Source organism: Pseudophryne corroboree, chromosome 2 (assembly GCF_028390025.1).
Source record: "Pseudophryne corroboree isolate aPseCor3 chromosome 2, aPseCor3.hap2, whole genome shotgun sequence".
Lineage (NCBI taxonomy): Eukaryota > Metazoa > Chordata > Amphibia > Anura > Myobatrachidae > Pseudophryne > Pseudophryne corroboree.
This window is the reverse complement of record NC_086445.1, coordinates 629,530,187-629,544,121: the sequence shown is the minus strand read 5'-3', so window position 1 is coordinate 629,544,121 and position 13,935 is coordinate 629,530,187. Positions and strand designations below refer to the sequence as shown.

Below are 13,935 nucleotides of genomic sequence, written 5' to 3'. Positions count from 1 at the left end.
AAGCCTCCTTCATTGCCGTGATCATATAACGTGTGGCCCTACTGGAAAATACGTTCGTTTCTTCACCGTCGACACTAGATTCGGTGTCCGTGTCTGGGTCTGTGTCGACCGACTGAGGCAAAGGGCGTTTTACAGCCCCTGACGGTGTTTGAGACGCCTGTACAGGTACTAACTGGTTTGCTGGTCGTCTCATGTCGTCAACCGAGTTTTGCAGCGTGCTGACATTATCACGTAATTCCATAAACAAAGCCATCCATTCCGGTGTCGACTCCCTAGGGGGTGACATCACCATTACCGGCAATTGCTCCGCCTCCACACCAACATCGTCCTCATACATGTCGACACACGTACCGACACACAGCAGACACACAGGGAATGCTCTGATAGTAGACAGGACCCCACTAGCCCTTTGGGGAGACAGAGGGAGAGTTTGCCAGCACACACCAAAGCGCTATAATTATATAGGAACAACCTTATATAAGTGTTGTTTCCTTATAGCTGCTTAAATATATATAATATCGCCAAAAAATGCCCCCCCTCTCTGTTTTTTACCCTGTTTCTGTAGTGCAGTGCAGGGGAGAGCCTTCCTAGCAGCGGAGCTGTGTAGGAAAATGGCGCTGTGTGCTGAGGAGATAGGCCCCGCCCCCTATTCCGGCGGGCTCTTCTCCCGGTTTTTCTGAGACCTGGCAGGGGTGAAATACATCCATATAGCCTCATGGACTATATGTGATGTATTCTTTTTAGCCAGAAAGGTATTAACATTGCTGCCCAGGGCGCCCCCCCCAGCGCCCTGCACCCTCAGTGACCGCCGGTGTGAAGTGTGCCTGAGCGCAATGGCGCACAGCTGCAGTGCTGTGCGCTACCTCATGAAGACTGAAAAGCCTTCAGCCGCCGGTTTCTGGACCTCTTCTTACTTCGGCATCTGCAAGGGGGTCGGCGGCGCGGCTCCGGTGACCCATCCAGGCTGTACCTGTGATCGTCCCTCTGGAGCTAGTGTCCAGTAGCCTAAGAAGCAAATCCATCCTGCACGCAGGCGAGTTCACTTCTTCTCCCCTAGGTCCCTCGTTGCAGTGAGCCTGTTGCCAGCAGGACTCACTGAAAATAATAAAACTATCAAAACTTTTACTCTAAGCAGCTCTTTATGAGAGCCACCTAGATTGCACCCTGCTCGGACGGGCACAAAAACCTAACTGAGGCTTGGAGGAGGGTCATAGGGGGAGGAGCCAGTACACACCACCTAGTGGTCAAACTTTTAAATTTTGTGCCCTGTCTCCTGCGGAGCCGCTATCCCCATGGTCCTGACGGAGTCCCCAGCATCCACTAGGACGTCAGAGAAAATGGGATTTTGGGACACATGTGCCTGGGGGTTAAAATGAACAAAGGCCTATAGTGAGAAACAGGTGTGGCCAAAGCCATGGGGGAAATGTACCCCCCCCCCCCTTACCCTACAGTGTGGCCCCATTAGCCACATGGACAATGGCAGCCATGGCACACACGGGGTAACCCAGAGTCCCCGGTGCCATTTTTAATGGGATGAATTTGCACTTGGCACCATGTTCTGTAAATGCAGGTTTAATAATGTTATATGACTGCAGTTGGAGAATGATGGACTGCACGGTTATAGAACTGCATGGACAAAGCACTTGAGAAAAGTATGAGGTATTTTGCTTCTAAAAGGCCTTGACAACTGTTCTTCAGATACTTTTGCTTAGATAGTCATATGTTAATTGTCCTAGCTTCAGCAATGAATAGGTGTCAATTGGCAGGGTTTTGGTGGGCAAACATTTTCTTTCAGCATCTTATTGTGTGATAAGCCATGCTGGTTTTACATGGAGATGTGATGTGAAAGACAAAAGTGGATGCTACTATCAGATTGTGTTTTACGAATTTAAACTAGTGAGTTTTGTGTAACAGTTTGATCCAAGATTCCCTAGGCTGCATTATATAGGATGTAGATTTATGACAAGAACTTTGTCTATGGGTGAGGGTGAATGCAATTGAAATTCAAGTTATATTTACATTTGTGAAAGAGACAGGAACAGGTTAATCAGATTGCGTTTGGAAAAGCACACTGGTTTGGTGCGCGTGCAGTAGGGTATGCCGGCGGTCGGGCTCCCGGCAACCAGAATACCGGCGCCGGAAGCTTGACTGACGGCATACCAACAGCGTGGCGAGCGCAAATGAGCCCCTTGCGGGCTCGCTGCGCTCACCACGTTGCGGGCATGGTGGCCCGCTACGCTATCTATTCTCCCTCCAGGGGGGTCGTGGACCCCCAAGAGGGAGAAAGTGTCGGTATGCCACTGTTGGGATTCCGGCACCAGTACACTGTGCGCCGGGATCCCGACAGCCGGCAACCTGAAGACCACCCGTTTGGTGCATATATGACAGGAACAGAACACTGCTTTATCCGATTCTTAACTCTTGAATTGCAACTTGTATTTATTTATAATTTTGTGCGATAATCTGATTGGTTGGGTAAGACTGGGAGGGCTTACCCCCCCTGTGGTACTGTATGTTGGTTTGTGATAAAAAGAGGAGGCCTGTGAGCTTCAAGAGTGTATTATACCATTTTCACTCTACTGTAAACATCTTGCTGTATTGCTTAAGTTCTTTTCAGAACTATTTGTGCGAATAAAACATGTTCTGCCTCAAGATGACCGCTTCATTTTATGACCTGCAGGGATAGGCAAAACCTAGCTCCGTTCTTCGGCTGTCCAGGGTACACCCAGCGTCTCCAAGCTCCGCCTTCCGCCTACTACCGTGCTTGGGCATGCGACTATTGGGGATTCGCCAACAACACACAGGGATAGTAAGACAACGTGTCTAAACATACAGAGAAGAACCATGGTTCCAGATGCCATGGCAACAAAGTCTGGTGGTGGCAGCATAGTACACGCCCACTGCACAGTGGGTGGAGTCAGTAACAGGCAGTTACTTACAGTAAGCGGGAATCCCCTATTTAGCCAGGTCCCGTGTGACCTAAAACTCCATTCTGTGACTGGGCGCAGAACATGAGGCGGCAAGGGCTTTCATACGGAACCGTCCAGTCACAGACGTGCTAAATAAATTAGTGCTATAGTGTGCCACTCCTGTTTTGTTTTTTAAACACATGACCGTTAGGAGCTGATGGGCCGGAGCACTATTTATCATACGCAATGAGTTTTATCACTCATTGATAAATAAGCCTCTAAGAAGTGTGGTAAAGTCACATCCCAGCGTCTGTAGCATACTATGAGAGGCGTTCCGCTACGTCTGAGATGCCAATAAGACGGAAAATGTACTCCTCTGAGAAGCTCAGTCGCTCCTGGCGTATCAAGGCTAGGTGCATGATGACTTCTCTATATGCCTACTGACCACGTAATGTAAACTTATTTTAATCTAAATGTTAAATAGAAGGAAAGAATGGGATTTAGGGCCACATGGGCCTGGGGCTGAAAATTATCAAAGGTCTATAGTGAGAAACAGGTGTGGCCAAAGCTACGGGGGAATGTACACCCCCTACAATATCAGCCAGTGCATCCCTAAGTATGTAAACACAAAATATGAAAAAACTGCACAGTGTTGTCAGGAAAATAGAACAGAAGAAAAAAAAAAAAAAAAAAAGATTTTGATAACCTACCGGTAAATCCTTTTCTCCTAGTCCGTAGAGGATGCTGGGGACGACATCAAGACTATGGGGTATAGACGGGATCCGCAGGAGACATGGGCATTCTAAAGACTTTTCATTAGGTGTGAACTGGCTCCTCCCTCTATGCCCCTCCTCCAGACCTCAGTTGTAGAAACTGTGCCCAGGAAGACTGACATTTTGAGGAAAGGAATTCCTTAACTAGTGGCGAGATATCTACCAACTCACACCCTCAACCATGCCGCACACATGGTATTCAACATAGTTCATGCCTGTTGGCGTGTGTTAATTGCAGCAACACGCTGAAACCAAGATAACACAACCTGTGTAACTGTAATAACTAAACTGCAGGTACGCATTGGGAAGGGCGCCCAGCATCCTCTACGGACTAGGAGAAAAGGATTTACCGGTAGGTTATCAAAATCCTATTTACTCATATGTCCTAGAGGATGCTGGGAACGACATAAAGACCATGGGGTCTATACCAAAGCTCCAGTACGGGCGGGAGAGTGCGGATGACCCTGCAGCACCGATTGACCAAACTTTAGGTCCTCATCGGCCAAGGTGTCAAACTTGTAGAACTTAGCAAATGTGTTTGACCCTGACCAAGTAGCTGCTCGAGACCCCCCGGGCAGCCGCCCAGGAGGAGCCCACCTTCCTAGTAGAATGGGCCTTCACCGACATCTGTAACGGCAATCCAGCCGTAGAATGAGCTTGCTGAATCGTACCTCTGATCCAGCACGCAATAGTCTGCTTGGAAGCAGGACACCCAATCTTGTTGGGAACATACAGGACAAAACAAAACCTCTGTTTTCCGTATTCGAGCTGTTCTAGCGACCTAAATCTTCAAAGCTCTAACCACATCTAGAGACTGACTCAGCGAACGTGTCAGTAGCAACTGGCACCACAATAGGTTGGTTAATGTGGAAAGAGGCAGAGGATCTTCTATGAGCAACTCCTGAAGATCTGGATACAAAGCCCTCCTTGGCCAGTCTGGGGCAATGAAGATTGCTCAAACTCTTGTTATTATTTTGAGAACTTTTGGAATCAGTGGAAGTGGAGGGAAAACATATATACCAACCGGAACACCCAATGGGTCACCAGTGTATCCACCGCTATTGCTTGAGGGTCTCTCGACCTGGAACAATATCTCTGAAGCTTCTTGTTTAGACGAGATGCCATCATGTCTACTTGAGGAACTCCCCAAAGACTCATCACCTCTGTGAAGACTTCTTGGTGGAGGCCCCACTCTGCTGGATGGAGATCATGTATGCTGAGGAAGTCTGCTTCCCAGTTGTCCACTCCCAGAGTGAAAATTGCTGACAGCTCTAACATGTCTTTTTGCCCAGAGGGGAATCCTTGTCACCTCTGCCATTGCCGCTCTGCTTTTCATTCCGCCTTGCCTGTTTATGTTCGCGACTGCTGTTACATTGTCCAACTGGATCTGCACGGGATCTTGAAGATGTACCGCTTGTAGAAGGCCGTTGTAAATGGCTCTCAATTCCAGAACGTTTATGTGAAGGCAGGCTTCCTGACTTGACCATTTTCCTTTGAAGCTTTCCCCCTGTGTGACAGCTCTCCAGCCTCGGAGACTTGCATCCGTGGTTATTAGGACCCAGTCGTGAATCCCAAACCTGCGTCCCTCTAGTAGGCGAGAACTGTGTAGCCACCACAGGAGTGAAATCCTGGTTTTGGGGGGATAGGATTATTTTCCGGTGTATGTGTAGGTGGCATCTGGACCACTTGTCCAACAGGTCCCACTGGAATACTCTGGCATGAAATCGGGCAAACTGTATGGCCTCGTAGGCCACTACCATTTTCCCCAACAACCGAATGCATTGATGGATCAACATGTTTGTTGGTTTCAATATTTGTTTGACCATTTTCTGGATTTCCAGAGCCTTTTCCACTGGAAGAAATACTCTCCGTACTTCTGTGTCCAGAATCATCCCTAAAAAGGACAATCTTGTCGTCGGTTCCAACTGCGACTTTGGAAAATTCATGAGCCAACCGTGTTGTTGGAGTATTGACAGGGAGACTGCGATGTTCTGCACCAACTGTTCCCTGGATCTCGCTTTTATCAGGAGATTGTCCAGATAAGGAATTATATTGACTCCTTTTTAACGAAGGAGGACAATCATCTCCGCCATCACCTAGATGAATACCCTCGGTGCCGTGGAGAGTCCAAACGGCAACGTCTGAAACTGGTAATGGCAATCCTGTACTGCGAATCTCAGATAAGCTTGGTGAGGAGGATAAATGGGAACATGCAAGTAAGCATCTTTTATGTCTACTGACACCATGAAGTCCCCCTCTTCCAGACTGGAAATCACTACCCTCAGGGATTCCATCTTGAACCTGAACCTTTTCAGGTAGAGATTCAAATTTTCAGGTTTAAAATCGGTCTGACCGAGCCATCCGGCTTTGGAACTACAAAGAGGCTTGAATAAAAAAAAAACCTTCTTCTTACTGTGCCAAGGGTACCAGGACAATGACCTTATCCTGACAATTTTTGAATTGCCGTTGTAACTGCCGCTCTTCCCGGAAGAGAAGCTGGCAAGGTCGATTTGAAAAATCGGCATGGGGGGACGTCTTGAAACTCTAGTTTGTACCCATGGTACACTATTTGTAAGACCCATTGGTCCAGGCCAGATTGAATCCAGATTTGGCTGAAAAGTTTCAGACGTGCTCCCAACCGAGCGGACTCCCGCAAGGGAGCCCCAGCGTTATGCTGCAGATTTGGCAGAAGCAGGTGTGGACTTCTGCTCCTGCGATCCGGGAGACGCTGCGGATTTTTTTCCTTTTCCCCTTCCTGCAAAAAAAAAAAAAAAGGGGAGACCTTTGGCCTTTTTGCATTTGTTGGGCCGAAAGGACTGTATGTGAGAGATGTGTCTTTTTCGCTGGTGTAGGAGCATAAGGCAAGAATGTAGACTTACCTGCGGCAGCCGCCGAGACGAACGCATCCAGCCCATCACCAAACAAGGCCTCACCTTTATACGGGAGAGCCTCCATATTTTATTTTGGAATCTACATCAGCATTCCACTGGCAAATCCACAACGCCCTCCGAGCCGATCCTGCCATGGTAGCGGTTCTTGATCCCAAGAAAACAATATATTTCATGGATTCTAGTACGTACGCAGCAGCGTCTTTGATATGACTTAATGTTAGGAGTATCTCGTCTCCATCTATTGTGTCAATGTCTAATGACAAGTTCTCTGACCACTTTTCAATAGCACTACTCACCCACCCACAGACAATGGTAGGCCTGAGTAGTGTCCCATTGGTCACATCAATAAATCACCTCACTCACTTGCGGTGTGTCGGCTCCTTAAGTGAAGCCATTCCAGGCGCAGGGAGAAACACCTTTTCTCTTTTATGACAGGGCCCTGTCTAAAATGCGGGGTGACTCCCAACTTTTTTGGAAAAAGGTAAGCTGCCTGAATTCCTTTTGAGAATCTGAAATTTCTTTTCAGGTTAAATCAGACCTGAGGTGGAGGGAAAATTACATTACTTCTTTACTAAAGTAAACCCTCTCCTTGTGGTAAAAGAGGGGGCTTCGTAACTTATAACACCTCCTTTATAGCCAAAACATGTTTTGAATGCTTTTTTGCTAACTTAGGACCTATTCCCCTGGAATCACTAGTGTCGACACAGGAAACAGAGTCCGTGTCGTATCAGTTTGTACTATTCGTGCAAATTTGTATGTGACCCAGAAAGGTCCCTGTGGATGAAAGGCAGAACTATTAAAAATCACATCAACAGATTTTCATTTTCTGTACGAGATTCAGTCCAACCTCTTACTGATATGATTCACACTATCATGTAACCTTTTCACCCAGTCAGGCTCTTGGTGTCATATTACACCTCTGTGTCCCTAACATGTCTCCACAGAGTTCCCTGCCACAGACATGTCACACTGCACAAACACACCACAGACACTCCCGGACTTATTGAGGACAGACCCACAGTAAAATCTGTCAGAGGGACACAGATAGGATTTGCCAGTTCACAACCCAGCGCCAGTAAAATGCCCACTGACATTCAGCGCTTTTATAATGTTTATCACACAATTATATAGCACCAAATTCACTGTGGCCCCTCCCCTGTTTTGCACCCTGATACTTGTTCAGTAGTGGAGGAGGACCAGCCTGAGGAGAGAGAGAAAATGGCGCTGAGCAGGGTGCTGGCCGACTGAGGAGGAAGCTCCACTCTTCAATGGTGTGTTTCTCCTCAGCTTTTATGAGGTAATTTGTTATACTGGTGGGGGTAGGACTGTGCCTCAGCAACTTATGCCCCTTATTTATGCCAGTTTCCATAGGTTTCATGCTGCCCAGGGCGACTGCCTGCCCCCTGCAGTGCTAGTGTATGTGTGGGCAACATGGCGTGCTGCACTCCCGCCAGCCGCGCGGTACCTTTGCCATCACTTTCTTGATTGAAGATCTGTCTTCTAACACTCACCTGTCTTCTGGCTCTGTGAGGGGGGTGATGGCGTGCTGTGGGAGTGAGCATCTAGGCACAGCTAGCGTTCAGTTCCCTTCAGGAGCTAATGGTGTCCTGTCAGCCAGAAGCAGAGCCATGAAACTCTTTAGGAAGTTGGTTCCTACTTCTGTCCCCTCAGTCCCACGAAGCAGGGAGACTGCTGCCAGCAGATCTCCCTGAAAATAAAAAACCTAACATAAGTCTTTTCAGAGAAACTCAGTAGAGCTCCTCAGAGTGCATCCAGTCGACCTGGGCACATTTCTAAAATGGAGGTCTGGAGGAGGGGCAGAGGGAGGAGCCAGTTCACACCCAATGAAAAATCTTTTGAGTGCCCATGTCTCCTGCGGATCCCGTCTATACCCCATGGTCTCGATGTCATCCCCAGCATCCTCTAGGATGTATGAGAAACAAAGTTTAATATTATGATTTATGACAGACTGTGGCAGGCCGGGCAGGTGATAATCTTTTCATCATGTCGATGGGACAACGTTAATGTGTAGGCCTGGAGTAGTCCTATCTGCCCCATTGGGAATCAGCCCTGTTCACAAGGACAGAGCTTTATCAAAAAAGTTTTGTCCTTGTAGAAATTGTTAACATATACTATAGCAGGTATCAAAAATTAAAAAAAAAAAAGATTATGCAGCAATGTAGACTTCTGCAATTTTTAATTTATACTGTATGCCCAAATGTTTTCACTATGCCAAATGCATTCAATTTAATTTAAAAAGGAACTGGACAAAGTAAATTCTCATTTGAAAAAAATAAAGGGATTGGGTAAAAACCAGAACAGCCCAGACCCTGGAACAATATACTGAACTGGCTCCCTACAGCAAACGCTGCCACTCTGGGGCATGTAGTGCACTTCCCTGTCCGGAGGATGGGGTCTGACAGCTGTCACCGGGGAGACAGATCACAGCCTCACCATATGGAAGGCATTCCCAACCTCGGTCCTCCAGGCACACTAACAGCGCTGGTTTTAGCGATATCCAGGCTCCAGCACAGATTGTTAAATATAACTGAGGTACTAATTAAAAATCACCTGAGCTCAAGTATGGTTATCACCAAAACCTGGGACTGTTAAGGTGCATACACAGTGAGATATTGGCTCTCCCCGAATTTGACACCCTCCAACTGTACCTTTTTGGCAGATACAGTACCTTTTTTTATGGTCTGTACCGATTTTTGGCTCTCCAAACTTTCATTGAAAGTGTAGGAAAAGGGGCATGGCCATGCCACTTTACCTGTAGTCACGCCACCTTTTCGAATTTGTACCGATTTTTATGTGCAAGTCGTTGGAAGGTATGTATCTTTACTTGACATATTGGTTGTGTGTGATTTTGCGGTCTACTATGTTATACAAATGCTTGGGATCCCAAGCATCGGCATGCCGGCAGCGGGGCGAGCGCAAGAGCCCAAGCGAGCTCGCCACATTATTTTTTCTCCCTCCAGGGATGTCGTGGACACCCCAAGAGGGAGAATAGTTGTCGGTATGCCGGCTGTCGTGATCCCGGCGTCAGTATGCTGCGCGCCAGGATCCCGACAGCCAGCATACCGAAAGCCTCCCGTGATTTTGACTATACTATACTTTATACGAGATAGTCAAAATTGCCTTGCCTGCACAGTATTTTGTCTTGCGATACCGACCCCACGAGAGTGCGCATTGGTATCACAAGCTGCATACACACAGTGGGATATGGACTAACTTTCCTTACAATTTTGACTATATAGTCAAAATTGTAAGCATACGTTGCACAGTGCGCATGCACCTTTAGAGTGCCCTGCGGACAGAGGTTGGTAATGCCTGCCGTATGGTCTGGGAATAGGGTAAAAACCAGAATGGTTAAACCCATACAGGGAGTCTGTAATCTTTACATCTCCCCAGGGACAGTCGTCATATGCACCCCACCACCCCCATCCCCCGGAAGGGGACAGACAGGGACAATTTGCTGCAGGGAGCCGGTCCGGTGTTCCAGAGTCCAGACCATTATGGTTTTACCCAATACCAAAAATAAATTCATTCAACGCAAGGACATTTCCAGGGACAAAGCTACACTATATTAGACACTGGACTCTCCACGGATACTAGGAACACTTCAGAAACTAGAGTGGGCAATTCAATGCAATATCTATTTTGCAACCCCACTTCGTGAGTGACATGCAACAAGCCCATGTGCAAGTTTGGTCACAATATGAGAATGGAGGACTTTACCAAGTAATCAGCCAGCGACAAGAACTCATTCCCCAGCATTGCATTGCAAACTCATTCATCTTCCGCGCCTAACCCACCCGATCTCCATGACGTACACATAGGATTTCAGATATTACATACAATACAGGATTTCCCTCAATCATTTAAAAAGCCCCTATCCACACACATTGGTGCACAGACATGACGGAAAATAAAACTGCACTTGCAGAGATGCACCATGTCCTCCATTCCCAACCCCCCCGTTTTTCCCGGTGGTCGATACAGACAGCGCGGCGTGCAATCGATAATAATAAAAATGTCTCACGGGTATGAGCATTTGTACACAGCAACATTACATGTCACCTCCACGGCACGTCTGTACATAGAGCATTCGTATAATACTGGCAAAATAACGATGAAAGCGCATACCTTACACCAGGAAATGGACTCTGATTGCTCCTTAACCCCTAATTTATGTGTAGGAAAGGACAGTTCCCTCCACTCCTTCCCGAGCCTATATTTATGCTATCAACCCAGATTAAAGGCTTGAGAGGGCGTGTCAGTGTCCCGGCGATGTCATCTGCTGGGAGGGGTTACACAATGCATAGGGAGGAAAGGCGTAGTCCTGTCATGCTGTAGTGCAAATACCACCATGTTATAATTGTCACAAATTTGCACCTGGCATATTAGTAACCGTCGGGATTATGCTGCAGACGTGTATTGCAGGTGTGGATGGCAGGAGGGGGATTTCCCACGTCACTCTCACCCAGAGATGTATGTGGCCACACCTCTTTCTTACACTGGTGATAGTGGAAAATGCCACAGATTGGTTTTGTGGGTGATTTGTGCAGGGAATGTAGTACATTGCCATCACCTGTGGTGAAACAGCTTTCTTATCAATTAACTAGCTCACCACAGGTGATGGCAATCATACATTACCTGGAAAGTCCAGGAACAGAGCATTTTCTCCCTCATGGAGAGGGTCAGGTAGGCAAGTATGGGATGTACCTCTAGGTCACAGGTTCTCAAACTCGGTCCTCAGGACCCCACACAGTGCATGTTTTCCAGGTCTCCTCACAGAATCACAAGAGAGATAATTATCTCCACCTGTGGACCTTTTAAAATGTGTCAGTGAGTAATGAGTACACCTGTGCACCTGCTGGGTTACCTGCAAAACATGCACTGCGTGGGGTCCTGAGGACCGAGTTTGAGAACCACTGCTCTAGGTCAAATAAAAAATAAATAGTGTTGGTAGAGCTAAAAGTAGTGGTACATATGTAGACAGTAAAATGAGCATCTAGTAACTATAAGGGGTCTATTTGCTAAACCTTGGATCATACTTGCCTACCAGACCCTCTCCATGAGGGAGAAAAATAAGATTTTACTTACCGGTAAATCTATTTCTCGTAGTCCGTAGAGGATGCTGGGACTCCGTAAGGACCATGGGGAATAGACGGGCTCCGCAGGAGATAGGGCACTTTTAGAAAGCTTTGGATTCTGGGTGTGCACTGGCTCCTCCCTCTATGCCCCTCCTCCAGACCTCAGTTAGGGAAACTGCCCAGAGAAGATGGACAGTACGAGGAAGGATTTTTGTAAATCTAAGGGCGAGATCCATACCAGCAACACCAATCACACCGTATAACTTGTGATAAACCACCCAGTTAACAGTATGAACAACAACATAGCCTCGGTTCAACCGATAAACTATAACATAACCCTTATGTAAGCAATAACTATAAACAAGTTTTGCAGAAGAAGTCCGCACTTGGGACAGGCGCCCAGCATCCTCTACGGACTACGAGAAATAGATTTACCGGTAAGTAAAATCTTATTTTCTCTAACGTCCTTGAAGATGCTGGGACTCCGTAAGGACCATGGGGATTATACCAAAGCTCCCAAACGGGCGGGAGAGTGCGGATGACTCTGCAGCACCGAATTGAGCAAACAGGAGGTCCTCCTCAGCCAGGGTATCAAACTTACAGAACTTTGCAAAGGTATTTGACCCCGACCAAGTAGCAGCTCGGCACAGCTGTAGTGCCGAGACCCCACGGGCAGCCGCCCAAGAAGAGCCCACCTCTCTAGTGGAATGGGCCTAAACAGATTTAGGTAACGGCAATCCTGCCGTAGAATGCGCCAGCTGAATTGTGTTACAGATCCAGCGAGCAATAGTCTGCTTTGAAGCAGGGCCGCCAACCTTGTTGGCTGTATACAGGACAAACAGTGCTTCTGTTTTTCTGATCCTAGCCGTTCTGGCCACGTAAATTTTCAAAGCCCTGACCACATCAAGGGACTCGGAATCCTCCAAGTGTCGCGTAGCCACAGGCACGACAATAGGTTGGATCATATGAAAGGATGAGACCACCTTTGGCAGGAATTGAGGATGGGTCCGCAATTTCGCTCTATCCATATGGACAATCAGATAGGGCTTTTAGTGATAAAAGCCTCCAATTCCGAAACTAACAACATGACCACCTTCCAGGTGAAATATTTCAACACCACTGACTTAAGTGGTTCAAACCAATGTGAGTTAAGGAACCGTAACACCACGTTAAGGTCCCAAGGCGCCACCGGCGGTACAAAAGGAGGCTAAAAATGCAGTACTCCCTACACAAACGTTTGTACTTCAGGAAGAGAAGCCAATTTTTTTAGGAAGAAAATGGATAAAGCCGAAATTTGAACCTTTACCGAACCTAATTTCAGGCCCAAGTTCACTCCAGTTTGAAGGAAGTGAAGCAGACGGCCCAAAAGGAATTCCTCCGTAGGAGCATTCCTGGCCTCACATCAGGAAACATATTTTCGCCATATTCGGTGATAATGTTTCAATGTCACTTCCTTCCTAGCCTTAATTAGGGTAGGAATGACCTCCGGAGGAATACCCATTACCGCTAGGATCCGTCAAACGCAGCCGCGGTAAGTCTTGGAACAGACAGGGCCCCTGCTGCAGCAGGTCCTGTCTTAGAGGAAGAGGCCACGGATTCTCTGTGAGCATTTCCTGCAGATCTGGATACCAGGTCCTCCATGTCCAATCTGGAACAATGAGAATTGGTCTCACTCCTCTTTTTCTTATTATCCTCAACATCATGGGTATGAGAGGAAGAGGAGTAAACACAGAGACCGACCAGAACACCCACGGTGTCACTAGGGCGTCCACAGCTTACTGCCTGAGGGTCTCCTGACCTGGCGCAATAACTCTGCGGCTTTGTGTTGAGGCGGGACACCATCATGTCTATCAGTGGCAGTCTCCACCGAATTGCAATCTGTGCTAAGACTTCCTGATGAAGTCCCCACTCTCCAGGACATAGGTCGTGTCCGCTGAGGAAGTCTGCTTCCCAGTCGTCCACTCCCGGAATGAACACTGATGACAGTGCGCTTACATGATTCTCCGCCCAGCGAAGAATTCTGGTGGCTTCCGCCATCGCCATTCTGCTCCTTGTGCCGCCTTGGCGGTTTACATGAGCTACTGCGGTGACGTTGTCCGACTGGATCAGAACCGGTTGGTTGCGAAGTAGGGTCTCCGCCTGACGGAGGGCGTTGTATTTGGCCCTTAGTTCCAAGAAGTGAAGACAAGTCTCATGACTTGACCAAAGACCTTGGACATTTTATTTTTCCCTGTGTGACTGCTCCCCAACCTCGGAGGCTCGC

The 13,935-nt window shown here is 47.6% G+C and overlaps 1 protein-coding gene across 3 annotated transcripts in view; it reads right to left on the bottom strand.

Annotated features, from left to right (window-relative positions):
- HMGA1 (high mobility group AT-hook 1) overlaps positions 1-10,914 on the bottom strand; it is a 184,994-nt gene extending 174,080 nt beyond the window's left edge. For 2 of the 3 annotated variants that reach the window (XM_063954860.1, XM_063954866.1), the window contains exon 1: positions 10,619-10,701. In XM_063954860.1, coding sequence (XP_063810930.1) covers positions 10,619-10,677 — 59 coding nt within the window. In that variant the 5' untranslated portion in view covers positions 10,678-10,701. Of the gene's footprint in view, positions 1-10,618; positions 10,702-10,722 lie in introns of those variants that run through there. The other variant, XM_063954867.1, reaches the window with a different exon arrangement.
- Between the last annotated feature and the right edge of the window lie 3,021 nt (positions 10,915-13,935).